Source organism: Hipposideros armiger, unplaced genomic scaffold (genome assembly GCF_001890085.2).
Source record: "Hipposideros armiger isolate ML-2016 unplaced genomic scaffold, ASM189008v1 scaffold_3, whole genome shotgun sequence".
In the NCBI taxonomy this organism is placed as follows: domain Eukaryota; kingdom Metazoa; phylum Chordata; class Mammalia; order Chiroptera; family Hipposideridae; genus Hipposideros; species Hipposideros armiger.
This window is the reverse complement of record NW_017731353.1, coordinates 6,235,072-6,261,971: the sequence shown is the minus strand read 5'-3', so window position 1 is coordinate 6,261,971 and position 26,900 is coordinate 6,235,072. Positions and strand designations below refer to the sequence as shown.

The following is a 26,900-nucleotide window of genomic DNA, read 5'->3' as shown; positions in this document are numbered from 1 at the left end:
GTATATATACATATAGTGTGTATATATGTATACACATACTATATGAAATATATATATATATATACACACTTTTTAATTCAAGTTTATTGGGGTGACAATTGTTAGTAAAGTTACATAGGTTTCAGGTGTACAATTCTGTAATACATTGTCTATATATCACATTGTGTGTTCACCACCCAGAGTCAGTTCTTCCATCACCATATATTTGATATATATACTTTTAAATCAACTTTATTGAGGTACAATTAACATGCAATAAAATATACACAGTTTAAGTGTATAGTTCAATGAGTTTACAAATATATGGACGTAGCCACCTGCTCAGTCGTGATACAGACTTCAGTCACCCAAGGCGTTGCCCAGTTCCCTTTACAGCGAGCCACTCAGGAAAGCAGAAAGGGGCCCAAGGCTCTGGAGGGTGACACAGGAGGCGGCTGAGCTCAGGGCTCACTCAGACTTGCAAGGGTGGTGCTGGGAACTGCCCTCCCCCGGGGACCTCCCACGAGGCGAAATTTCTCCCAAGGGGAGGTGGAGGGGATCCTGGACAAAGGGTAAAAAGGACGAATGCTGCCAAACTGGACTCTTCCCCCAAGCTGCTCCCCCAACTCATCCTCTAGGATTCCCTTTCTTGGGAATGGCAGCTCCAGGAACCTTGGTGTCAGTCACCCTGGAGTCCCACCCTCCCCGGCCTCCTCATCCATTACTGAGGGTCCCCTCCATCGCCTAAATCAGGAATCTATCTTCTCTCCTCACTCCTTCCATCACCCCCGCTCCCCCCACCTCTCAACTTGACTGCGGCTTACAGCCTCCCAACGGGTCTCTCACATCCACTTACGTTTTTATTTCAAGTGGATGGCTCACTAGATACACGTGTTTCAAAATCCAAAGACACCACGACCTGGTGATGAAAGGGCCTCCCTCCCACTCCTTTCCCCAGATGCTAAGATCAGCTTTTCTCTGGAGGTGACTGATGTCACCAGTTTCTTGTTTATCCCTCTGGAGATAATCTCCATAGTTATTAGTATGAGCAAAATCGTATATATGTTTTCCATCCACTTTTAAAAAGTGAACAGCTAACCCACAAATGGCCTTATTATTCCATTTCCCTTCTAATAAATAGGTTTTTATTGGCTTCCCTGGAATTGATAATATGACTCGTCAGTCTGTTAAAGTCGACTATAAATAAGTTGACCACAAATAGTAGCTTAGGATACGCTCCCTTCCACATCTTCCTTTTTTCACTTGACAATATATCATGGAAATTACTCCGCATCAATTCATACAGTGCTTCCTCATTTTTTTAGACAGACGCACGCTATTCCACTGTATGGTTGGACGATGATTTATTTATCAGTGTTCTGCGAGGGATACTTAGGTTGTTCCAACCTTCTGCAAATACAATGTAGCCATGAATCACTGTTGTGTGTCGTTTCACACCTGGGCTAGATATCTGGAAGGTATTACTGGGTCAAAGGGTATGTGCGTCTGTGATTTTGTTAGACGTCACTAAATGTTCCCCCATTGGGGCCGCAACCAGGTATAATCTCTCTCCGAGTGAAGCCGGGCCCCAGGCCATCCTCCAGCACTGGCCCGAGACCCAGGCGCTGTTTCCTCTGGGGGCTGCCCCGCCCTCCTCAGCAGCCCCCACTTCGCTGGTTCGGGGCTTCACCACCTTCGTGGGGTTTTGTGACTGCCTTAACCCCCTATCTCGTAAAAACCCGGGGGTGCTTGTCTCCCTCCCCGGGAGGCTTCAGAACTGCTACAGCTCCCGTTGCTGGGGTGGGGGGGATGGGGACCCAAACCCTTAGAGATTCTGAGGGTCCTGTTCTCCTACCTCCAAATTCCTAACCTTGCAGTTCCAGGGGGTTCCAGGGCCTCCCCCCCAGGGCCTCGATGCCTTCGTCCCCTTCAGCTCAGGGTAACCGGAGAAGGGTTGTCCTGCCCCCACTTTGAAGAGGCCTCTGCACGCGGCACGCCTGCTGTCCCCCCTCCCCCGCCTGGTTGGTGGCCCGTCTCTTTGGCCGGTTTCTGGCGCCTTTCACAGACAGACACCTAATGGATGATGGCGATGGTGATGGCGGATGGCGAATGGCGAATGGGCGCGTCCGCAACAAATGGGGGAACCGCCCCAGTGGGATTCGGCCCTCTGCGGCCGTGGCCACCAGGGGGCGCCGTCCACACTCCGACATCCCCAGGCTCGGCGAGCTCCGGGTCCAGACTGGGGGTCCTCCCCGTCAGTAGTGGCAAGCCGCACCCGGACATACCAGGCTGGGGCTCCTGCTGCAAAGGGGAAGGCGAGAAGCGGCGTGAATGACCCGAATAATCAAATAATTCAGCAGTTTCGGCCTCAAGGCTTGCCAGGGCCATGACCGCACTTGGGACTAGAAAGAAGGAAGGGAGATGGGGAGGAGGAAGGGGAGGGCGAGAGAGGAGGGAAGGTGGTAGATGGGGGGAGGTAAAGAGGGGGAGAAGTGGGGTGCCAGCATCCTGGGCGCAGCGCCCCCGGCTCCGTCCTTCCTGACCCCTCGCTGGCAGTCTGCCCGGTGCAGGGGTGTGAACTTGGCGCCTCAGGCTGGGGGTCTGCGGAGGAGAGCCGGCCTCAGAGCCAGGCTGAGCCCTCGATTCGTGGGCAGGGTTTACTGTCGGATTAAAAAGCCTTTGGGCAGAGGTTCTTTCAAGTTCAGTCCAACTTCGGCCAAGCTGGTGCCTCAGTTTCCACGTTGTACAACAGGAATACACAGTCCCCGCTATTTACATGGGAAGTGCTCAGTGTGGAGGAGGGTGAGGGGCTTTCGGAGCTGCTCAGACCAGATGAGGGCTCGTCCTCCGGGTGGGGAGTGGGTGCTGTCCTCCAGGTGCAGCTCTGAGCTGGGGTCCCTGTCATTTTCTCACTGATGCGGGGGGGGGGCAGTTCTCAAACAGGTTCACAATCCACCCGACTCAGTAGAACTGACTGTGGTTCTGAACTGCAATTCACAGCTCTGGACAGAAGATCAGAAAGCCCCCAGCCGCCGGCCCCACCCATTACCTAGCCCTGGGCCCTTTGCCACCCATGCACCAGCCCCTTTGGGGTGGGGAGGGTCAGGCCCGTGGCTTTGCCACCCATCTGTCCGTCCATTGAAAAGTATTTATTTGCTGGATGCCGGCGAAGCAGTGAAGACCTTCACAGAATGTGTTCAGACAATGGCACAGCTATGTAATGGCAATTAGGATCGGCACCAGCAGGGAGTCACTGGGGGCTGTGACAGTCTATACCTGGCAAGGTGAGGCCTCCTTGTAAGGTACATGTGGGTTGAAACGAGAATGAAGAAGGAGTGAGCCTGGTGAAGAATTGAGGGAACCGCCTTCCAGGCGGAGGGAACAGCATTCCCGGAAGCCCAGAGGCAGGCAAAGGCATTCTGGGAGAAGGAGGAGAGAAGGACGCGCTGTCTTGTGGGTGCCCAGTTGCTTGCCCCTCCAGAGAAGCCACCGGTCCCTGCAGCCCTGGAGCAGCCCTGACAGCCCCTCCCTGCTGCAGCCCTGAGCTGGGCCTCTGGCATTGGGGCCTCAGTTGAGAGGCGTTTTGTCTGCCCTGGACCACGAGCTGTTTGGGGCTGGGTTCTGGTTCTCAAGCCTTCGTTCAGCAAACACCAAGGTCACATGTACCTACCAGCTGCTTTTTTATTTATATATTTTTTTTGTGGTACCAAAATATACGTAACATAAAACTTGCCATTTTAACCATTTTTAAGTGCACAGTTCAGCGGCACTAAAAGTGCATTCACGTTGTTGTGACCATCCCCACCATCCAGTTCCAGAGCTCTTTTCGTCTTATAAAACTGAAACTCTACCTAAAAAACAATAACTGGCCATTCCTCCCTCCCCGGAGCCCCCGGCACCCTCCATTCTACTTCCTGTGTCTAAATTTGCCTACTGGAGGGACCTCATCTAAGTGGAATCACACAGTATGTGTCCTTTTGTGACTGGCTTATTTCTCTTAGCATCGTGTCCTTGAGGCCGACCCATGTTGTAGCCTGTGTGAGGATTTCCTTCCTCTCTAAACTGGGTAGTGCTCCGCGGTGTGGAGGGACTGCCCTTGGTTTTGCCTCCATCCAGTGATGGACGCTTGCGTTGCTTCCCCTTTGGCTGCTGAGTCTGGCTGCCTTTTCTTGCCTCTTTGGCTCAGCACCTTGGGCCACGTACACAGCCAGTGAGGTATTTTGCAAAGGTCTAGAGCAGCGGTTCTCAACCTGTGGGTCGCGACCCCTTTGGGGGTCGAATGACCCTTTCACAGGGGTCGCCTAAGACCATCGGAAAACAAAAAGAGATTTACATTACGATTCATAACAGTAGCAAAATTACAGTTATAGAGTAGCAACGAAAATAATTTTATGGTTGGGGGTCACCACAACATGAGGAACTGTATTAAGGGGTTGCGGCATTAGGAAGGTTGAGAACCGCTGGTCTAGAGTAAAGTGACTGCAGACCTCGCCTTGACCAGCAGTCTTCCTTTTGCACCTGGAGGCCCCAGAGGAAGAAAGGGACTTCCCAGGAGTCCCAGCAGAGGTTTGAGGATTTCCGAGGCTGCTGGGGGACTGAAAGAGGCACTGACCCTTGGCACCAGGCCCACGCCTGGAGCGAACTCTCTCTATTGCTTACTCCCCTCTAGCCATCCTCACGGGTTCCTGAGAAATGACCTCAGGAAGCTTCCCCAGATAAAGTAGAGGCAGCCGGACACTTGGCCCTGTGTGCCAGGCACCCCCATTCCAACCTGACAATGAACTCCAAGCCTTGGAAATGGACACCAGAGACTGTCTGGGGCCACTCAGCCCTGTGGGGGGCGGGGGGGTGTTTGGGGTGTGTGTGTTATTATCACTCCTTTTTTACAGACAAGCAAGGGGCCCAGAGTAGAGAAATGTCTTGTCTAGGGTGATATAACTCTGCCCAACATCTAACTTCAAGCCCATCATTCTGTCCATCTGTCTCCATCGGTGGAGGCAGCCCGGAGGCCTCACTCCCCAGCCTCCTCCCTTGTCCAGAGGTCCGAGAAGTGGGGGCCCCAGGGTGAGTGTCCACCGACTCCAGCCTGGCGATGGCTAAGCCGGCTCGGGAGGCTGCTGGCTTGGGGTGGCACCCCCGCTCCTCCCTCCTCCAGTGGCCTCCTGAGGACCAGCACCCTCACTTCCTCAACACAGCTGGGCCTTGCTCAGAGCATGGCTTGCAGGCCGAGCTGGCACAGGGACTGGGGCGGAGGGTATTTGTGGGCACCCTCCCACCCAACTTTCTGAGAAGGCCCCCGCCCTTCTCTTTCAGCCTCTGGGGTGGGGGGTGGGATGGCAACACCAGCGCCTGCCGCGGGTGCTTCCTCTTTGCCAGCTCGCTGCACGGTGGCCGGGTCCCGGGCCCCGGGCCCTCAGATCTGGCAGGGCCACCCAACGGCCTGTCTCTCCAGAAAGACTTCCTCGAGGCCAGGCCTCAGCACCCACAAATGCAGCAGCCCCCTGCCACTTTAGAAGGTTTATCTGCCAGAGGGGCTTTGAGGGCGGAGAGGGGACCCTTATCTCCCTACCAGGGGCCTGACCTACAGTTGAGGCTTTGTAATCTGACATTGTGATTTTTTCACCCTTGTTTTTTCCCCCAGGGAGGGAAGATTTGCTGACTCACTGGGGGAGGTGGTTGGAGGGGCTGGGGGCGAGGCAGCTGGAGAGCAGTGATAAGTCTGAGGCCCGCTGAGGGGCGCGGGGGAGGAAACCCCGAACTGTGACAGTTTCCAGCTAAGATTGCTCTTCTGCAGAACTGTCCTGGGGACACTCAGCTCAGGGACCTTAACATGCCCCCCAGAGCACATCAGAGGAGGGCCGGGCCACAGGTGGGCACCCTGTGAGTCAACAAGGACTGGCCAGCAGGGGCCCTGAGAGCTGGCAGTGAGCCCCCGCAGGATGGCTCCTGGAACCCTACGAGGTCACCCTAGCTTTACACATTGGCTCCTGCGGCCCTGAGGGAGCACTGGCTGGCCCCCTGACCCCCCAGCTGCTGGGAGTGGAGCTGGGGGCAGACCAGAGGCCTTTTGTCTCCCCGGGGCCTTTGCACCCCCTGTTTCCTTGGCGGGGAGCCGCCCTCTCCACTTTTGACACATCAAATTCTTTTTGTCTTTCAGATGTCTGCTTCCTCCAGGAAGAATTCCCTGATCCTGGGGTTGGGCTTGGTGACCCCTCAGCCTCCCAGCATCCCCTAGGTGTCCCTCTCCTGAGTCTTGACCCACCAGGGCCCAGCTGGCAGTGGACACCCAGCAAATGCTTGTTGAATGGAGTCCTGGGATTCTCTCCTCGCAACCCTGAGAGGAGTTGCCTTACCTCGGGACTAAATGTCTGGGGCCTGCAAGGTGGGAAGAGATTACCAGAGAGGGCGGACTGACCCCCGGGGCCCCTCTCTGCTGCAGAGTGGACCCACTGGCAAGGAGAGATGTCCCCAGCCTGGGCCCTGCCGCGCCTTCCCACAGCCTATACCTCCTCGGGCAGCCACCCTCAGTCTCCCTGCAGGGTGGCCTGACCTTCAGGCCCCTGGTCCCTCCACCCTGCCTTGGCTGTAGGGGAGAGAGATGTCTCACCCGCTTGCATGGTGGTGGGCCACATATGGAGACAGGGCCCGGGGCAGAGGCCAGGCTGGTCAGGCGGTGGCTTCCCAGGATGCTCTCTGCCCCCTGATTTCTGACTCCCCCCAGAGCCTGGTGGGCAACCGCAGCCCCGGGGAAGAGGGGTGGGTGATTGACGCCTCTGAGTCAGTGGCCACATCCCCTGCTGCTCCCAAAAGGGGCTTCTGGGGCAGGAAGAGCTGCCCACGGTGGTCGCTTCACTGCCTTCCTGCCGCCCAACTGAGCTTAGAGATAAGTCCTCGCTGGGCCGAGAGAGACCTGGGGCTCCGGCCTTCCCCCGAAATCATGTCAGGGTTCCTCGTGTGGAGGAAGGAGCCTGAGCGCCACGATAACCCCTTTATTTTTAAGAGATCCGGGAGGAAGTCCCAAGTCACCCTTTGCAGAAATAGCTCCGAGCCTCAGCCTGGCGTCTGTGGCTCCAGCTGTCAGTAGCCCATGAGTGTAGCCTGGATCCGTTCATCACACAACGATGAACACAATGGCAGCGGGGACGCAGGTCTGAGGGCATCCAGCCCAGGGCCTGAGCGCCAAGGTCAGAGCCACTGACAGTGACAGTAACAACAACCACATTCATTTGTGTGTAATGTGTGGAAAGAGCAGAGGGTCAGAGTCAAGAGGAGTGGACAGGGGCCGGCCCTTCTAAGCTCTCCATGCATATTAGATACGCATATTAGTCTATTATAAATGATGCCAAGCAGAGGCCTAAGCTGCAAAAATGTGTTGGGCCCCACTTTTCTGTCCTCGGTTTCAAACCACGCTCCACGTCTGGACTGTCGGCTGCACCCACGTGTGTGTGCTGCAGGCCCACGAATGTGCATGCTCTACTCCCCGCCCCCAGCCCCGACCCAGGCACCACCCTCCACTCCCTCCCCTTGTTCAAGAATTAAGGAAAGGAAACCCTGGGAACCCAGGAGCACGCAGGCCAAATCTAGAGATTTCTAAAGCCCACGGGTGACATCTTACGAACGGGAAAGGCTGAGGCCCAGAGGAGAGTGTCTGAAAGTCACCCGGCTTTGTGGGGGCCAGAGTGACATTCCAGTCCCCCAACACCCCCATCCAGGGCTCCCCTTGGGAGGGAACCACTCGGCGCTTCTCAGTGAGGCCCTGGCCGCCCGCCCACGGAAACGGTGATCCCCACGTGGGCACGCCACCCCCTTCCCGGCATCGTCTCTCCTGCCTCGGTTTTCCCTCTGTGCCCCCACTGGGCGTTTTGTCTGTTTTCCCTATTTCTCCATCCTCACCACCTAGAATGGTGCCTGGCATGTGGCAGGCGCTTGATAAATATGAGCTGATGAATGAACATGTTTCCAACAAAGGGTGGTCTTTGTGCCTCCGGAAGGGTCCCGGGCCCAGGCTGTCACATGGGGCTCCAGGGGACACAGCTATGGGCTCTGCAGACACTGGCAGGCCTGGCCCTCTGCATGTGTCTCAGGCTGAGCTGAGGCAGGTGCCTACAGACTGCTTCCAGCCCCCACCCCCAGCCCCCACCCCCGGGACCCCTGCCCAGGACCCGCTCTCCTTCTCTCCCTCTTAAACAAATCTCCCCCCTCCCCGCAAAACACTCTACATTGTTATTATAAAAATCATGGAAAACCAAGACAAAGTCTAAAAAAGGAATTCTAAAAATCCACCATGATGCCACCCCCTCCCCCAAGATAGCCCTCCAGACCTAGAGGCTCTCCGTCCCACACGCGGGCTCCACGGCCCAGGTCAGGCTGCCTGCGCAGCAGCTGTGCTTTGGGCCTCGGGCACGGCTCCTCGCGTGGATCACAAGCACTTCTAGAACCTCCACACCTGGGGGTGGCAGCCAGGCCTTAGCCTGCCATGCCTCCTCTTCCTGCTGTCCCCACTCCTGGCCCCTGGGTCCCCGACCATCTGTCCTTCATCCTCACTGACTCTGAGACTCAGTCTCCTCATTTGTCAGGCAGGGAAGGTAATGTACCCGACTCCCCGAGTAGTGATTCCTGGGATGGTGACAAATGCCAGGCCAGACCTTCAGGGGCTCCCTAAATGAGAACTGAATTCTCACCCCAAGACCACAGGGGCCAGGAGAGAAAAAGCCGGAGTGGAAATGAATGGTGAAGTGCCCCGCCCCCTTTCTCCTACATTCTTGCTTTCTCTCATGCTTCCCGGGGCATGGAACCTTCCAGAAAAGGAGACTCTTTCTTTTGGCTTTGAGGAAGAGCTGGGAAGCATCGGCCCCATTCCACGGCCTGGAAGGCTGTGACCAGGGAGAAATGGGGCCTTTAGCCTGTGCCTGCACAGAGCGAGTTCCCAGCTGCGTTTGCTTGTGTGGCTGGGACGTCAAGCCCCATCCCCCCACCCAAGGAACCTCAGAGGCCTCTTCCTCCCTGGCTGTTGTCGTTGGGGTGAAGTGGTTGGAAGTCTCTCTCTCTCCCTTTCTCTCTCCTGCTCCCCTTCTCCCGCTCTCTGGGCCACCAGGCCCCTGATAACACTTGGAAGGCGCTATCGGCTCGGGAGTGTCCTCCTGCCCAAGCCCGCTGGCCTGCTCCATGCTGACGGTTGGCAGCCGGCACCATTTGATAAACTTATCAGGCCAAACCTGAGCACGGCCGCTCAGCACATGCCCCTGCCTCAGATTTTTCTCCTCCTGCCTCCCTGCAGCCCACCCACCCCCAAACCATTGGAACTCTGGACTCTGCCTGGCTCCAGCTGGGGCCCGACGCAGCTGGGCACCAGGGAGGTGGCACAGGGCAGCCCTCCTGCAAGGCCCGGGGGAAGAGCTCCCTGTCCGGTGTCCTGCCCCCGCTGCTCCCAAGCCAGGGGCTCCACTTCACCTGCCAAGGAGGCACCAGGGGCCCTGAAGGGGTTGTGCGTCCATCCCAGACTTATTGGGGACCTACTAGGTGCTGGGCCCTAGCTAAGGGTTAGGACACAAAGGATTGGAGCCAGTATCTGCCCAGAGGTGGCTTATGGGGGTTGGAGGTTGGGGTAAGCCAGCCGGCATTTGTGCAGGAGGAAGGAACCTGCCTGTGGTGCTGTGCGTAGACACCTGCGTGGACACCTGCGGGAGCCAGGAAGGCCAGCTGTGGGGGCGGGGGACACCAGGGCCGGGAAATAGTGTCTGTGCAGAGGGAGGCTTTTTTAAATGTCAGTGATAATGTTATCATGCATGCCCATTACAGAAAAATATACTGAAAAACGAGGAGAAAAAAAAATGTGCACAACCCCCTTTATGCAGTGACAGCCACTGTTGATACGCCGCTCCTTTATCCTTGCAAACTTCCTTCCATGCGTGTGTAACTCACAAAATGGAATCATATGGCGTATACTGATTTTTTTAAACCACTTTTTCACTTAAGATATCATGAACAGCTTCCTATGTTGACACGTTTATTCTGCAAAATCTATTTTCTCTTCAGTTTTTTTTCAGTGAAACACACACACACATACAAATCCATGTCTCTTTTACAGATAGTATTGGGGGTGAAACCCAGCCCTCCTTCCCGGCCCCCAGAAGCAACTGCTATCAATGGTTTGGTGGCCTTTCCTCAGATTTGTTTCTGTAGGCATCTGCGAATGTACACTCTGCTCTGTTTACAGAACTGGCACGCTATCCTGAAACAGCATTTTTCACCCCACACCAGCGCCAGGCCCCTTCTAGGTCAGTCCTTGTAAAGCACACCGTGTCCCTTCAATGGCTTCATGGACCGCCATTGCCTGATTCGCTAGCCAGCCTCAGAGCCAGTCTCCTCTCGTGAGAGTTCAGGGATGGTTCCAATTTCCCCAGCCCCCAGTAACAGTGGGCTTCAGAAGATGGTCCTGTAGCTGATCTGTGTGCCCACCCAAGACCATTTCTCTAACTCAAGCTCCTAGGAGTGGGATGGAGTCATAGGGTGGGCCCGTGTTGAATATTTAGGCCCGCATCCACACCCACCCAGCCCTTCGCAGCAGGATCAGGGCTGCAGTCTGAGAAGTGCGACAGGCTCCCCGCCCCCTCCCCACAATCTGATCATGCAACTTCAGCGGCCACCATTTGTGCCATATTCTATGTAAACGGAGTCCCCTGGTGACATGCAATCAATGCTGGTGGGAAAGGCCACTAGACTGGGGCTCGGAAAACCTGGATTCCGTGTGACATTGCTGCCTACAGGAGGTGTGACAAGGGCCACCACTTCTCTCTGGGCCTCTGGGCCCTGGTGTGCCAAAGGGAAGCTGTGTCCTTTTCACAGGGCTGGACAGTGCCTTCCAGTTCACACACTGCGACTCAGATGGTGGGAATTTCAGCAGTTAGGAGGTGGAAGAGGGATGGGAGGCGGAAAATGGGACAACTGAACCCCCTCTGATCACAGAGGGCAGCTGGGTGGTGCCCCACTGCACCTGCTGAATCACCTCCCCCGCTCCCCGTCCCAGTGTGATGAGCCTGGACCCCGTATCCTGAAAGGGAAAGAACTTTGGCAGGGAGCTCTGCTCCTACTGGCTTGTGGGCTGGCGCTGTCTGAGAGCTTTCCCCAGTTCTGCTTGTGAAGGCCATTCTGCCTGTGACAGCCCCGGAGGGGTGGGGGCGGGGAAGGGGCAGCGGCACTGCCTCCCACTCAGGGCAACTGAGCTGGGTGCACTCTGAGTAGCTCCCCACCTCCATGACTGCCTTCTGTGAGGGGGGCCAGGAGGGGAACCCTAGCCCTGCCCTTCTATGCAGTGCTGACTCCTCCTGGGGAAGCAGATGTCACAGAGCCCCCCATACCTGCCCACTGGCCCCCTTTCTCTGCAATGTGCAAATGGGGTGCCAGACCCCATTGCTCTGAGGTTGCAGTGCTCCCCCTCCACCGCCACACCATTGTAGGCACTCCATGGAGGGGCCCCAAGCTAAATCCTGATCTGGAACCTCAGCAGATGAAGAAAGACCCATTGTCTAGTTCATGGCCCTGCTCTATTGCAGAAGTGGCTGAAATCCTGATATTGGCGTGGTTTTGTTTAGCAAAGGAGGAGCATGCAAAGCAGCTCCTCCATGTGTGTGCATGCTCATGTGTGTGCGTACACATGTGTGTGTGTGCATGTGCAAGCGTGCGTATGTGTGCACGCGCACGTCCCCAGCACCTACCCTCACACTTCCCCAGACGTAGGAGGTGCAGGGTGAGGCCCCTCACCCAGGGGTCAGGAGAGCTCATTCTAGGCCTGGCTGTGTGGCTTTGGGCAAGTCCCTTCCCCTCTCTGGGCTTCACATCTCCATGGACAGGAGGAGGAAGGGCAGGGGGTTTCCAGGGCTTTGTTGGCTCTGGTGTGCTGGCTGCTAGAGGCCCTCGTCCTCTGACTTCAAGAGTCATGAACTGGGAGGTGACTGAGGAGGCCAGACCCCCTTCCTCTGCAAGTCTCAAACCCCCACCCCACCCTTTGCACCCCGGACAGGTTGGTTCAGGGGAATTCTGGCTAAGGTAAACAGGAAGAGCCTCTGGAATGAAGTGTGCCATTGGGGTCCTGCCCAGTCAAACCCAGAGCCCGGGAGTCCCCATTTCCCAAAGGGCCTCAGAACCCCATAGGTTCACAGCAGAGGCGAGGACTAGAGGAAACATCTGTGGGTGTCATTGAGAGGACGGGTAAATGGAGGGTCGAAGACTTGGAAGCAGATATCCTGATCCCGGCTCTGCACTTGCCCTCTGTGTGAACTTGGGCAAGTTGGCTGACCTCCCTGAGCCTCAGTTGCCCCTCTTAAAATGGGATAAGGATACCTCCTTGCACAGGTTAGAGACAATGTGTGGAAACCAGCTTGGTATCCAGAAGTGAACGTTTAGAAATGTCCATTGCTGGGGGCCAGGACCAGGCTTGGTGCTGAGGGCTGGAGCCCAGGATATGCCTTCTAGCAGAGGGGAAAGTTACCCAGAGATAATTGCCAGTTCAGGTTCAGTGGGTCCTGAGCCGTAAGCGAGGAGCCCAAAGGAGCTGTGTTCAGAGGCAGGAGAAGAACTTCTGGCTGGAGTGACCCAGGAAGTGGCGTTTAAGTGGGCCTCGTGCGTACGCTGTGCTGGGCCCTGCGTACTGTTGTTCATCACATACAGTCTCCGGGAATCCTCCCCACAACCCACAGGAGGGGACTGTTCACCATTTTACAGGGGATGGAGCCCAACCTGAGGTCACACAGCTAGCGAGGGGCGGAGGCAGACATCACTTAATCACATCTGCATAGTCCCTTTTGTCATTTAATATAACACCCGCAGGTTCCAGGGACCCTCTTTGGGGGCCATTACCCAGCCTGCCACAGCGATTAAATAAGACCTTGAGATGGAAAACAGTCTGGGTGGGCCAGGTGGGCCCAATGTGATCACAAGGGTCCTTTTAAGAGGGAGGCGAGAAGGTGAACGCAGGAGGAGATGGGATGCTGGAAGCAGGGGTCAGAGCTATGTGCTTTAAAGATGGAGGAGTGGCCACCAGCTGGGGAATGCAGTGAGTGGCCTTAGAAATATAAAAAAGATGGAGGAGGGTGGCCGGGTGGCTGAGTTGGTGAGAGTGCGTGCTCTGAACAACAAGGTTGCTGGTTCGATTCCCACATGGGATGGTGGGCTGCGCTGCCCCCCCGCCCCCCCCCACACACACCCTGCAACTAGATTGAAAACGGCGATTGGACTTGGAGCTGAGCTGCACCCTCCACAACTAGATTGAAGGACAACAACCTGACTTGGAGCTGATGGGTCCTGGGAAAAACAGTTACCCAATAAAAATAATAATAAAAAAAAAGATGAGGAAGCAGTCTCTCTCCAGAGGGAGTGCACCCTGCTGACACCTTGAATTTAGCCCTGTTTTGGGCTTCTGAGTTCCAAACTGTAAGAGAATAGATTTGTATTGTTTGTGGTGATTTGTTACAGCAGCCACAGGACACTGATACAGCCCCCAGCTTTAACCTTGTCCTTCCGTGTGGTCTTGCTGCACCATCTCTATGCTTCTGGTCCAGCCCCTCCCCGTTTGCCCTGGGCACACGTCTCCCAACTCATCTGAGAGCAACTGCCTAGCATGCTCTGCTTTCAAAGCTCCCTACCACCCCTCTGCTTTCAAAGCTACCCAGCTCCCCAAAGCTCACCCACTGGCTTGCACCCAGGAGGCACTTAATAAATACTGGTCAAATGTAAACAAATCTGTGTCTTTATTTCCATTTACAGCAATTGAGGGGAACAGGCTTTGGACAGCAATAACTTCTGGTTTCTACAGCCCCTTGGTCAGACAGCAGAATTGGAAACTGCCCCCCCACACACACACACACAGACCACTTCCCATGGCCAGCTGAGTGCAGGTCAGAAGTGGGGCGCAGCCAGCATGTCTGGCTAAAGCAGAGGGGTGCTAGGCCTCCCACTGGGGCAGGAGGCAGCTCTCACCATCTGTGGCAATCTGAAAGAGGCCCGCTAAAAACCAAGGGGACCAGACCCCAGCACGGTGGGCGGCAGGCAGGGGAAGGATATCTCTGTGGGTCCCAGCTCTGGTCTATTCTTGGCATCCCTGTCCACTTGGGGCTACTCTGGCCTTCTGGGCTCTGCCCTGGGGAAGGCACCCAAGTTTTTACACCTGTAGACAACTTCAGCTCTGAAAAGACCCAACCCAGCGCCCACACTTGGCAGCAGAAGCAATGTCGGTCCAGAGAGGGAACGCTATTTGCCCAAGGTCACACAGCACTTTCGTAAGTCTGAACACAAACTGGAAGACTCCCATCCAGCGCTGCCTCCAGGAGACTGGGGATCTGGGTGCGTGAGGCTGGCCTCCTCCTAGTGACGGGACCTCAGGACAGGCGGGCCAGGAGCCGGGAACGGGCGCAGCCTCACTTGAGGTTGTGCTGGCTCTCGCGGTGCCGTCTCAGGTCCACCTTGCGCTGGAAACCTTTGGTGCAGAGCTCACAGCTGAAGGGCTTAAAGCCCGTGTGCTTCCGGCTGTGGGTGATGAGGTTGGAGCTCTGGCTGAAGGCCTTTCCACATACCTGGCACTTGTGTGGCTTCTCACCTGTGGGGCAGCAAGGACTTGGTCAGGGCAGTCTGTGCCAGGCCTGCTGCCCCGATGCCCTGCTTTTGTTCTCCAAACCTGATTACATTTTATCTCACGGCCAACCCACATTCACTTTAGAAAACCATTAGAAAAGGGAGACAAGCAAAACATACAACTCTGATACCCCCACCCCACTGGATTGTATCCGGGTTAGGGCAGGGACTGGGTCCTCTTGTTCATCAATATAGCCCAGCGCCTGGCACAGGGCCTGGTGCAAAATAGTCGAGGAATTAATGGATGAATGAATGGATGGATGAATGAGAAATTCACCTGCTCGTCTCATGTTTACCCAGAGAGCACCAGTGCTGACTTATGCTGTTTCCGTCCAGTACTTTTTCTATGCATTATGTGAACTTAAATAACACAGTGAGTCCAGCCCTCCTGTTGGAAGGCAGCCCTCCACTGTGTAACTTGATCCCACCCTCGTCCTAAAGCTGGGACCTTTTAACAGTGAAAGATAGGGGTGCCCAGAGGCTGTGCCTGGGCCCTTGGGGGTCTTGGCGTCAGGGGGTGGGGGCTTAGCCGGGGGGTTCAGGCAGGGTGGGGTGAGTGCTGGGCCGGCGGCCTCACCAGTATGAATGTAGGTGTGCTTCTTCATGTCCGACTTCTGGTGGAAGCGCTTGCCACAGAACTGGCAAGGGTAGGGCCGAGTGTCCGAGTGGATGAGCAGGTGGGTGGACAGCGTGGACGAGCGCTTGAAGGCTTTGCCACACATCCGACACTTGAAGCTGCGCTCCTGCCGGAGGAAACCAGGCCCCGGGGGGTCAGGCGCAGGCGGGGCCTCGTGGCCCGGGACTGCCAAGCTGGGCGCAGGACTGGACCCGGCCGGAATCCCCTGAGGAACAGGACACTCTGTTGGGGTGGCCTCGAGGACAGGGCCTGGAGGAGCAGGACCCAGGGCTCCCCCGTTCCTGCCTCCCAGGAGGGGCTGAGGCTTGGGGCCTGAGTGGCCTCCTGTGGGATTTTTCCTTGTGACTTTCACAATAAACCTCAATGCATATTTGTTGACTGACTGATGGACCAGCTGATCTAGGAGTTTTTTCGGGGGTTCACATTTCAGGTCCCTTGAGTGAGTTCCTTGACACAGGGATGGTCATGGGCTGCACAGTGGTTTGGTTAAGAGTCTGGGTTTTGGGGGCCCGGTGTTGGCTTCTGCCTCTTACTAGCCATGTGACGGTCGGCAAGTCATTTCGCCTCCCTGACACTCGGCTTCCTCGTCTGTGACAGTGATGACCTCAAAGGGCCGTCAGGAGGGCTGGAGGTCATCTGAGCCCGCAACTGGCACGTGCTCACAAATAGAAGCTCTCGCGTTTATTTTCTGCGTGTCCCACCTGAGCTTTTATATTTGCCCAGGTGTTAGCGACTCAGGTCAGCTGCAGGTGCTTCCCCGGAATGGAATACTAAAGAAGGGGTTTCTGCCTCAAGTAGGGCTAAGTGGGATGAGACGAACATTTAAGCCTGACGCCAGGATTCTAAGACTTGGAGGGCCTCAAAGGTGAGGACACCTGCCCTGACACCCAGGGGCAGAGCCGTTTCTGAGCGTCACAGACATTGTGCAGCCCCCGGAATCTCACCTGGGCCAAGAGTCTCTTCCAATTGTGTGTGAAGCCAAGTGTGTTAAGAGTGAGTATTGGAGACCCAGACTGGGAGGCAGATAGCGAGTGACCCCCGATCTGTGTCACCCTCAGGGCCAGCGTGACAGACCAGCCATAGTCTCTTGGGCTTCCCGGGAGGAGCACAGAGCAGGAGGGGGAATAGGGGTGCTGTGCTTGGCCAGCTGCCCACCTGGGAGTGGACGTGTGTGTGCTGCTCCAGGCTCACGGCGTGGCCGAAGGTTTTGCCGCAGATGTCACAGGCGAAGGGCCGGGTCCCACTGTGGGAGCGACGGACGTGCACTTCAAGCCCGTGTGGGGTGGAGAACACCTGGGGGCAGAGTGTGAGGCCACTGGGGGAAGAGAGGGAGCTGGGCCGGGGTCCATGGCCATTCCACCCCCACTCCGTGCCCAGCTCCAGGCACAGATGGGCGTATAGGAGAGGAAGCCCTGAATTGCCGGTTCTGGGGCGTGTGCTGTATGTCCTGGAAAGGTCCTTGTCCCTCTCTGTGGCTGGGTTTCCTCTCTATAAAATGGGGGCTGCGGGGATCTGTAAGGCTCCCCCTCCCCAGTCCTATCTAGTGGCTGCATAGCTTAGTGGTTAAGAGCTGGAGTTGGCCAGAGCCAGGTTGGAATGCTGGTTCTGATATCTACTTGCTGTGTGTTCTTGGGCAGGTGACTCAACTTTTCTGAACCGTAGCCCTTTGTCCACCTCCCAGGGCTCATGCATGTCAAGGGCTTAGCATTGGGCCCGGCATACACACACATGGTCAGGGCTCAATGAGCGGTGAGGACAAACATTGTGAATCCTTGATCCCACCGGAGGTCCCAAGATGCACAGCACAGGGGACACCCAGCTGTGGACACCCACCACTGCCAACGTGCCAGGGACGGGATGCAGAGCAGGGCCCGCGAGCCCCCCGCACCCCTGCTCACCTTGTTGCACTTGATGCAGTGGTACGTGTCCATGCCTGGGGAATAGCGGACGCTGAAGTCCAGGGGCGGCTCGGTACTGGGCACCAGAGGGCTGCCGTACAGGCTGACGGAGCGCTCCAGGAAGGCGGACTGCATGGTGGAGGGGGCCTGCCGGTAGCTGTGGCTGTAGGACGAGGCCAGCACATCCCAGGAGAAGCTGGGCTTGTAGAACGGGGGTGAGTCGGAGGACGGTGAGTCCCCGTCCTGGCGTCGGAATATCACAGCAGGACCCTCTGTGGAGAGCGGGACACATGCCTGGTGGTGACTCATTTAAAAATCGGGTCCCCACTTTCTGAATCTAATAGGATCTCAGTGTTTGAGTCTCAGATCTTTACTGTGGGGGGTCTGGGTCCTCACTGCGGCTCCTCAGGCTTTTCCAGACCCAAAGCGTCCCCACCCCAGAGTGCCCACCTCACCCACTTCATCAGCCTGCCCAGCTGCTCCCCCTGAACCCCACAATGAAGTCTCATCTGGAAATGAGCTCCCGTCCAGGAGGGGACCAAGCAGAAGCCTGAGACCCAGATTGCATCCAGGTGACCTATTGGTCCCCCCTGACTCCATGGCTCTAAGGGTCTTGGCCTCCAGGAGCCCGTTCACCTTCCATTCCCCTTGTACTCGCTGGGAATGGCCGGCGGTCTGGGGCCAGGTACCTGGTGCCGAGGCCGCCCTGGTCAAGCTCTGGTCCAGCTCCAGCTCCGGCTCCTGTTTGAGGTTGGTCCAGTCCAGGCACTGATTCGGGAACAGGGTGTTGAGAACAGGATCGTTGCTCAGGACCTGGTCCCTGGCCACTGTAGAGAGACAAGACCCTCAACCACCAGCTACAGCCCTGGGGAGCCCAGGGGGAGTCAGGGGGAGGACTCCCTCCCCAAGAGGAGGGGGACCCAGAGAGAGAGCTGCTTGTTGCTGCCTCTGGCTGCTGACACTCGGATGAGGGAGCTGGGTGGATGAGGGAGCTGGGTGGATGAGGGAGCTGGGTGGAGGCCAGTAGGAGACCCCCTTGGAGGACTCTTGGTCCAGTCTCGTATTTTTCCGAGCACCTGACCTTGGCCCTATATCGGACCCCCATCTAGGACCCCCACGTCCTCACCTGGAGCTATTAGGACCAGCTCCACTCTGATGCTCTCATTGTCCCAAACGGGGACATTCATTCAGCCAACACGGGCTGAGCTCCCGCTCCCACGCCTGGAAGGGGGGCTGTTTCCAGTGAGCTGCGACTGCATCCCCATCACAGGAGCAGGGCAGGGAGCCCCAGGGGGTACAGTGGGGGGCCAGCCCGTGCCCTGACTCACCGTGGCTCAGGGCAGGAGGCCAGACTAGCTCATCCTCCTGGACGCGGGGCTGGTGGTACGTGTGAGCCTTCTTACTCTTCACCAGGAAGGAGCGTGGCATTGTCAGCGTGCACCCCACACCTACAAGGGGGGAGGGAGAACGGTTGGGGGATAAGAGGACAGTTTTCCTCTGTATTTTAGAGCCTCCTCCTGAGGTCAGAATCCACTTTCCTGTGTTGAGTAGTGTCCCTCAAAAGTTTATGTCCACCCAAAACCTGTGACTGGGACCTTATTTAGAATTCGGGTCTCAGAAGATGTGATCAAGTGAAGACGAGGTCATACGGGGTGAAAGTGGACCCTGAATCCCATATGACTAGTCCCCTTATAAGAAGAGGGACATTTGAGCACCTAGACACAGATGCACAGGAGAATCCACGTGGAGGTGGAGTATTACAGCGACAAGTCCGGAATTGCTGGTGACCACCAGAAGGAGACAGACATGAAATGTACGCACCCTCAGAACCTGCAGAAGGAACTGACCTTACTGACACCTTGACTTTGGTTTTAGAGACCTCAGAGCCCCGAGAGAATTCATTTCTGTTGTTTTAAGCCACCGGTTTGTGGTCCTTCGTTACGGCAACTATAAATCCTAACCTCCCTCACTACTGCTAGGAAAAGAACAGAGCAACCTCTAGAAAGCCCCCGGGCCAGGCTGCTGCTGTCTGCATGCCCCAGAGAAGGGAGGCAGGGGGGTCTCCATGTGAGACACACTGTGGACCCCGCACCTGGAAACCTGCATTTGCATCCTAGGTGGATGTGCCTTCGGATGTCACAGAGAGGGGTGGTCTCAGCTCAGCTTGTGGCGTCAGAGGCTCATGAGTTAGAATCCCAGCTCACCTGCTGTGCACTTTGGGGCAGACGCTTAACCTCTCTGGGCCTCTCTAGTCCCTCTTCTGCCCAGTGGGGCATCTAGGCTTATAGCACTGGTGAGAGAATCCTATGTGCTCACTACCTGTCAAAGGGGGGCCTGGCGGGCGGGCTGCAGCAAGTGGGGGCCACCTCCATCATAAATCCATGTTACTGTGCAAGCTGGAAGCTGGTGCAGCCAGAGCACGGCTGCACCTTGACCATGGCCCCAGCCCAAAGCCTGGTCCCCAGAGAGGGAGGATATTCTCTCTCTCTCTCCCTCTCTCCCTCCCCTCCCCCCCAGGGGTAAGAAGGTTGGAGTTGTGTGTGGGGCCCAAGGCTGAGAGGACCCCCAGTCCACCCCACCAGGAGGCCTGAGGGCTTTGTAGACATGGACGAAGAGGCCAGTGTCCTCCAACCCCAGGAGCTGAGCCCATCACTGAACCTGCTGGTCAGGGCTTTGGGGAGACTCTGAGGACCAAATCAGGGAAGAGACCTGCCCTTTGTCCCGGGCAAGTATAGAGGCGTGGCAGAGCAGGGCTTCCCCTGCAGAGCCCTGTGGGGCTGGGAGCATCTCCCGCCCCCGAAAACATTTCGCATCCCTGTTCCCGGGAGTCCTGGGAAGCAGAGAGCGGCGCCTGGTGGTCCCCACTCCTCCCCACCCCCACGCCGCTGAGCCTAGGAGGAAGCTCAGAGGAGATCCTCAGCCGGGCCGTTCTGTGGGCTACTCTGCTGGTCTGCTGGTCTCATGCCCCAGGCCTCCAGAGTCCCTGTGCCTGGGGCCAGCCCCCATGCAGGGCTGCGGGGTGATAGGGCCAAGCGCGGGAAAGGGATTACGGCTGCTTCTAAACAACAGCGAGGGCCTGGAGATAAGGCCACACTGGAGCAGGCAGATTATAGAGGGCAGCTTGGAGCTCTGCCTTTGGAGCAGGGCTAGGGAGCCACCCATTCTCCAAGGGGATGAGCCAGAGTCAGGCAGAAGAGAGACCCCCAACCGTGCTGAGAGGCCCCCCAACCGTGCTGAGAGGCCCCAGGGACATCAGGAGTTTGGGCTGAGGCCACTCTGCCTGGGGGCCAGCCCAGGCCTGGTCCTCCTTGCCGCAGGCCTCAGTGTTCACATCACCACCCAACCAGAGATTGCTGGGGGATGAAAGGACCTTTATTACAAATGAGGGTACACAGTGCCCCCATGGTGCCTGGGCTGCAGAGCGCTGAGCGATGGCGGTCAGCCCACACTCTGAGGATGGGAACAAGCCCTGGATGAGGAGCAGGGGACATGCACCAGGCCCTCGCCCCTCGGGGGCTCTGAGATGGGGAGTGGGACTTGAAGGCCTCTGAGGTCCCGTCCGGCTTCAGATTTTGACCTCACAGCCTCGCGTGGCCTGCAGTCCTCCCCAGGCCTGTCAGGCAGCCCGCAATGGCCTTATCTTCCTGGGACAGTCTTCTTCCTGCCACCCCCCATCACTGTGGGGCTCCCCACAGCCCCTTTCCTTCCCCCTTCTAGCTCTTGGCTTCAGGAGCCCCATGGGGAGGCCAGACCCTGGGCAGCTTGAGAGGAGACGCCCACGTACTGGGAGAGGGTTAGGGAGCTGGGGTCCCCGTGCCCTTTGTCCTGTCCTGGGGGGCCTCCGAGGACCACGGTCTCTCTCTAGCAAAAGATGATTTTTTTTTTCACATAATATTTTACTAGTACATCAACTAGAACCAAAGGCAGACCTGAAAGCCACTGTGCCAAGCTCCAGGAAATCCTTGTAGCTGTGATCTGCTTAGTCTCGGCTCCCTTAATCCTGACAAGTGAGCTGGGTCCCTATCACCCCATTTTATGGAGGAGGAACTGAGACCGATAGATTCATCCACAGTTTCAGGGCAGAGCAGGTGGAGCGGGACTCGGTCATCCAGGCCTCCATGCTCTTGACCGCCAGACATGGGGTGGGCACTTAGTTTGGAGAGAACCGGGCTGACCTGCTAAGGAGGAAAATGGGACAACATTTAAAGCTCCCTGGTGTGCATTATGTCATTGAATCCAAATCCATCACTCACTGGGGTAAGAGAAGCAGAGACTGCCTTCCCAGGTCACGGGAGACGCCGAGGCTGAGAGAGGGAGGTGGCTTGCCAGAGCCCGGCAGCCGACCCAGGCCTGTGCCCCGGTCCTGCGAGGACTTGGCCTCTGGCCCAGTGCTCAGCCCATCGTGCCTGTGGTCCCTTCAGCACTGGATGGAGACAGCCTGCCTGGAGCAGGGAGGGGAGGCTGGTGGCTGGGGCAAGGGGGTGGGAAATTCAAATCCCTCTGGTTTTTGCCTCTTTTCCAGAACCCAGAAGGCCTGACATCGGTCCCTGAAGAGTTTTGGTGAGAGGCAGGTGAGAGAAAACGGGCTTCCGTTGGGAAGCTCTGGTCTTCCCTTGGGCTCAGAGCCCAAGGAAACCCTAGATGTCTGCTGATTTGAGCTCAGGGCGACACACAATAACACTCCCAGGTTCATGAGCTCACGGTGGGGGCCACCTGCACTCGGAGAACTTCCTTTTGGCCCCTGTTGGCTGAGTTTAAAAAACAAAATAAAACAAACAAAAGAACAGGAACCAATCACCTATATGATGGTTAATTAACAACCACACCGTTTTGATTCACATGAACCCGTTCTGAGAAAGAGCTCAGAGCAGAGATTATGAAAGAAGCCCAAGATTTCTTCATAAAACAGAGGCCTTGATGGTATCGGACTCCGGAAAGAGACTCACTGGTAACATCTCTTCAGAAACCCCCAGTCCTGATAGAGGGTCCCCTGACCCTGAGTCAGAATCTCGGCTGAAGTGTTTGAAGTATGTGTGGGGGTGGCCCTGTACCCCAACTTCCATGTGGAATGGGAGCAGCAGGTCTGTGATTTTCCTACACAGGGGTGCCTCGGGCGGGCTTCTGTGGGGCTGTGTGACTCTGCGACCTCGGGCTTCACCACATCAGCCACCAACCTGGGGCTTGGTTTTCCTATCTCTCAAAAGGGACGGTTGGGCTAAGATTTCTACACTTCCCTTTTGCTCTAAAATCCCATGCTCGGTTCGTTGACCTTGAGCGCGGGACTGACCCACCTTGACTGAGAAGCTCATCACTTGGGTTCCCTTTTTGGGAGGGTTGGGTAAGACTCCGTTGTTTCTCAGAGTCAGCTACCGAGGACCCTTTGGACTTCCTTTATGTTTAAAGAAGTGGCTTAAGGGGAAACACAAACAAAGAAAAAGAAAAAAAAAAAAAACCTTTCCATGTAGGAGCCAGCGGAAGTGAGCCCAGGTCATTTTAGGGGCCGGAGCAGACAGTGGTCATTATTTTTATTTGAAACTTGGAAGGACTTCTCAAATGTCTCCTCCTAAGTTCAGAGAATGCAACTTCAAAAGTGTCTCTGGGTGTACCCCCAAAAGCATCGAAAGCAGGGATTCAAACAGATATTTGTACCGCCATGATCACAGCAGCATTATTCACAAAGCCAAAAGATGGAAGCGACTCGAGTGTCCATCAATGGGCTGGACACTTACATAAAGTGTAATAGATACCTACAACGGGATATTCTTCAGCCTTAAAAAGGAAGGAAATCCTGACACCTGCTACAACACAGGTGGACCACGAGGACGTTACGGGTGAAAGAAGCCAGTCTCAAAAGGACAAATAGCATATGATCCCACTTATATGAGGTCCCTAGAGTAGACAACTCCATAGAGACCAAAAATAGAATGGAGGGTGCCAGGGGCTGGGAGGGATGGGGAGTAAGTGTTTAATGGGGACAGAGTTTCAGTTTGGGAAGATGACAAAGTTCTGTACATGGACGGTGGTGATGGTCGCACAACAGTATGAATGCACTGTGTCGCTGAACTAGACACTTAAAATGGTTAAAATGGTCAATTCCATGTTATGTATATTTTATCTTAGTGAAAACAAAAATGAGTGCATGAGACATTTCCTGAACATTTCTGCATTAGAGACTAAAGCCGCTCCCATTGGCTTGAATTCCTGGAAACAAATGAACAAAAACGTCCCTCTAGGCTAAGGAGGAGAGTGCTAAGGTTTTCTGTTGTTTCTGAAAAGGGTTAAGTGGTTGAGTCCCAATGAAGCATCGCATGTGAACAGACTCTTTTCCTGGGAAGCGATCTGGGGTGAACGACATCCGCAGCCCAGAGCCTTTGGGAGCCCTCGGCTCTCCAGTAGCCCCCCACCCAAGCCCGCCCTCCTGAAACCTCGAGAAAATGGTCTGCTCGGGTTTTGAGTGACTCCATCAATCCAATCTAACCAACCCCGGTAGCTTTCTGATGCCCCCCAAGAACTTTCTGCAAAGGAAACCAGCGTATACACTGACTCCCAAATCTGAGTTGGGAGAGACCTCACTCATCTCCTTATCCGAGAATCGCTTCTGTGCCAGCTCTGAGGACAAGAAACCCGCCACTCTGCTAAGACAGAAATCTGCCCATTGCCCACTAAGCAGCATGCAGGAGCCAGGAGGCCTGGAGGGCAGGTACAGCTCAGGTCCACGTCCAGAGACTACGAACGAACCCCTCCCCCCGCAGCTCACGAAAGCTGTGGACTTTCTCCCCAGAAGAATGTGCCCACGCACGTACCCACGGTGATTCTGTGGACCATCCCCCCTTAACAAGCCCTATTTTAAAGCACCTCTCCCCAAACGCCCATACTTGAACTTGCTTTTTCTCCCCCCGAAAAGGTAGAAAAAGACTGTGACACCACTCCCCATGGACAGCGCTGTTGTTCCTGGAGGTTGGGGGGCAGGGGTGACGGTGTGCCGTGGAGAGGGCAGCCTCCTGCTCCCCTCAGTAGGCTCTGGATGAGAGGGCATCTCACCCTCGTCCCAGGAACTTGGGTGAAGATCGTCTGGGACTGTGGGACGCTGGGCTGGAACTTCCTGCAGAGTTCTCTCAATCCCTCTCCTACTTTATAGACAACAGCAGGGCTCAGAGTGCCCCCAGGGACAGGGACACATCGTGCCGAGGTGGGGCGCCAACCCAAGCTCCTCAGCGTGTGTCATGCCACGCGCTGCCCGGGTCCTGGGACAGCTGGGGTTGGGTATGACATCGTGCATGCAGGTGATATCTGTCCATCTAAAACAGTTTTGAAAGGGGTGTTCATGTGCTCTCGTCGAGAGGCGTGATTACTGTGCCGGCTCCCAGCATCTCAGACAGTCTCCTCATCCCCGCTGTTCCCCGGGTCAAGGGCTGAAAGCTACATCCCATAAGAGGGATTTGCCGGCACACCTCATTCTTCCCAGAAGTGCAAAAGGGACTAGGTAACTAACCTGCCTAGAAACAATCTAAGTCAGACATGCAAATGGGAAAAGGAGAGGCAGGGACGAGTTCCACAGCACTTACCTGTCGTGAGCCCCGCGGGTCCTGGTCCTGTGGTGGGGACCTCACAGCCACTCTCTGGGGACTGGCTCGACTGTCAATTCTGTGACTCTCCGCACAAATAGATACTTCTCCTTTTCTCTCTCCCTCTCTCTCCCTTTCTCCCCCCCCGCCCCCCCTTCTGTTCCCCTCCCTGATTTTCAATCTGATTATTTGTGTCAAAATCTGGCAGTGACGGGACAGCCAATGGAGCGCGGCAGCGCGGGGCTGCATTTGCTTATCAAAGCTCCCCAGGACTCAGGGCGCCCATTCACTTCTAACCCTGGGCTCCTGGAGCTGCACTCTTTTCACCCCGAAATTTTGAATAACATCTAGATGAAAAGAAAGTGATGGCTGAATTACTATATTTTAAAAATTAAAGTTAAAACAAAATGGAATGGTTCACTTGCAAACCTGATTTTGTACGGCGCACGTATAACTTTCTTTAGTTTTTCTTTCTTTTCCTTCCTTCCTCCCTTCCTCCTTCCCTCCTCTCTGTCTTTCTCCCGCCGTCCCTCCTTCTCTCCCAGCACTGGTTCAGTATTCCCAGCCAGGAACACTCTGCTGAGAGGACTTGGCTAGCGAGGGGCTGCGGACGGCTCTTAGAGGAGCCTCTCTTGTCCTTGCAGAGGTCACCCTTGAGAAGAAAGGTCAAATTCATGCGTCCCCGGACTTGACCCTAGAAGGCGTGAAGGAGCAGTGGGGTGTGGTAGCGAAAAGTCAACCAGACCCTCAGCCGGCTCAAGCACCCCCAGCAGGCTGCACTCGGGTCCCAGGGCCTGTGTGTGTCGCCATCTGCTGGCCGCGGAGGAGACCGGGGAGGACCGTGGGGCCTCCAGGTGACCCTGGTCACTGCAGGGAAAGCCGGGAAGGCCAGTCGCGAACACTTCATCCCATTTGATACGGAGCCCCATCCCCTGATCCCACCCCCAACACCCCACACCTTCTCCTCCACCTCTGGCTAACAGGATGACTAATTTATTTCAGGAGGAGGTTTTGCATAAGACAAGAACTCACAAAACAATGCACTGTTAGGCTGATTTGCATGCTCTTCCAAGCCCAGTGCTGGAGAGATTATGTTTCCCTCATAAAGAAATCAAGTTTGGCGACAGGAAGCCCCAATTTAAACTACAAGTCCAAGGTCCGGCAGGAAGAGAAAGGGGGTTTCAGGCGAGGTCGATCCCTTGGGCCCAGCCCTTAAGTGAGCGTAGCCTGGTTGTCATCTGGGCTGCGGGAGGCTGCCGGAGCTCAGGGCCCAACCACAGGCTGCTCACAGGAGACCCCAGCCCTGGGTCCCTATTCTTGCCGGAGAGGGGTTTGTGGGAACATCTAGAATATTCTTTGGATGTTGCACATTGCCAACAGTCAACCGGAACCATTTGTCATTATGCAGAAAACTTACAAAATACTCCAAGGACACTAAGAAAAAAGTCTCCCCTAACTTGACAGTCCCCATTCCTTCACGTTCTCACTTCATTAAACACACATATCCATATTTTGCTATTGTAAACTGGTGGGTCTTTTCCCACTGAAGGTTATTTTATTTAAATACCTCCTGGATTCTCTTGGGGCTTTTATGAACATATTTCAGTTCTTCATGGTTTACCTTACTGACCATTTCACCAATTGGGGCATTTTGTTCTCGGGGTATTTTCTACTGAAAAGCTGCTGTATGGGGCTATAGAGTTCAGTGGTGTCCTAAATTGGGGCCCCACTTTGGGATCCTTATGTTCCCCCTTGTGTAACCAACTCAGGGACTCCCTTCCTAGACTAGGATCCCAGCCTGGAAGTAAAGGAGGCCTTCCCTGGAGCCACCCAGGGACCCCGTCCATGGGACAGTAGTGTCCAGGCCTCCAGCCCCGGGGCAGTGTCAGCCGAGACCTCTCAGCCTCTGGATCAGTGCCCTACAGGGGTGCCCACAGGGCCGACACCACCCCCCCTTAGTAGCTGCTTCATTAGCCTGCTCCAGGGGCGAAATGGCTTTAGCATCCCTGTGCTCACTCACTCATTCATTCATGGAAGTTACTACTGTTGGTACCTTTCATGTACCAGGTTCCTTCTTCCTTCTTAGTCAGCTCAGGCTGCCGTAACAAAACACCGTAGACGGGGTGACAACATTTATTTCTCACAGAGGCTGGGAAGTCCAAAGTCAAGGTGCCGGCAGCTTCCGTTTCTGGTGAG

At 55.7% G+C, this 26,900-nt stretch overlaps 1 protein-coding gene across 2 annotated transcripts; it reads right to left on the bottom strand.

Annotated features, from left to right (window-relative positions):
* Positions 1–13,722: 13,722 nt before the first annotated feature.
* On the bottom strand, positions 13,723–24,813 carry GFI1B (growth factor independent 1B transcriptional repressor). 2 transcript variants are annotated; one of them, XM_019642193.1, is made up of 7 exons: positions 24,705–24,813; positions 18,468–18,587; positions 17,829–17,966; positions 17,140–17,411; positions 16,397–16,534; positions 15,182–15,446; positions 13,723–14,569 (listed from the first exon to the last, which is right to left on the bottom strand). In XM_019642193.1, the coding sequence occupies exons 2-7, from the start codon at positions 18,565–18,567 to the stop codon at positions 14,391–14,393; spliced, it is 1,092 nt and encodes a 363-aa protein (XP_019497738.1). In that variant the 5' UTR covers positions 18,568–18,587; positions 24,705–24,813; the 3' UTR covers positions 13,723–14,390. The 2 variants fall into 2 exon arrangements, with proteins under 2 accessions (XP_019497738.1, XP_019497747.1); XM_019642202.1 differs by having other exon boundaries at positions 15,182–15,347.
* Between the last annotated feature and the right edge of the window lie 2,087 nt (positions 24,814–26,900).

What these genes read in the sequence shown, in the direction of transcription:
- GFI1B (XM_019642193.1), bottom strand. Translation starts at nt 18,567, where the DNA reads ATGCCACGCTCCTTCCTGGTGAAGAGTAAGAAGGCTCACACGTACCAC. An exon ending in CAGGGCGGCCTCGGCACCAG is followed by an intron (nt 17,412 to 17,828) that starts GTACCTGGCCCC and finishes CGCTCTCCACAG; the next exon opens with AGGGTCCTGCTGTGATATTC. An exon ending in ACTGCATCAAGTGCAACAAG is followed by an intron (nt 16,535 to 17,139) that starts GTGAGCAGGGGT and finishes CTCTGCCCCCAG; the next exon opens with GTGTTCTCCACCCCACACGG.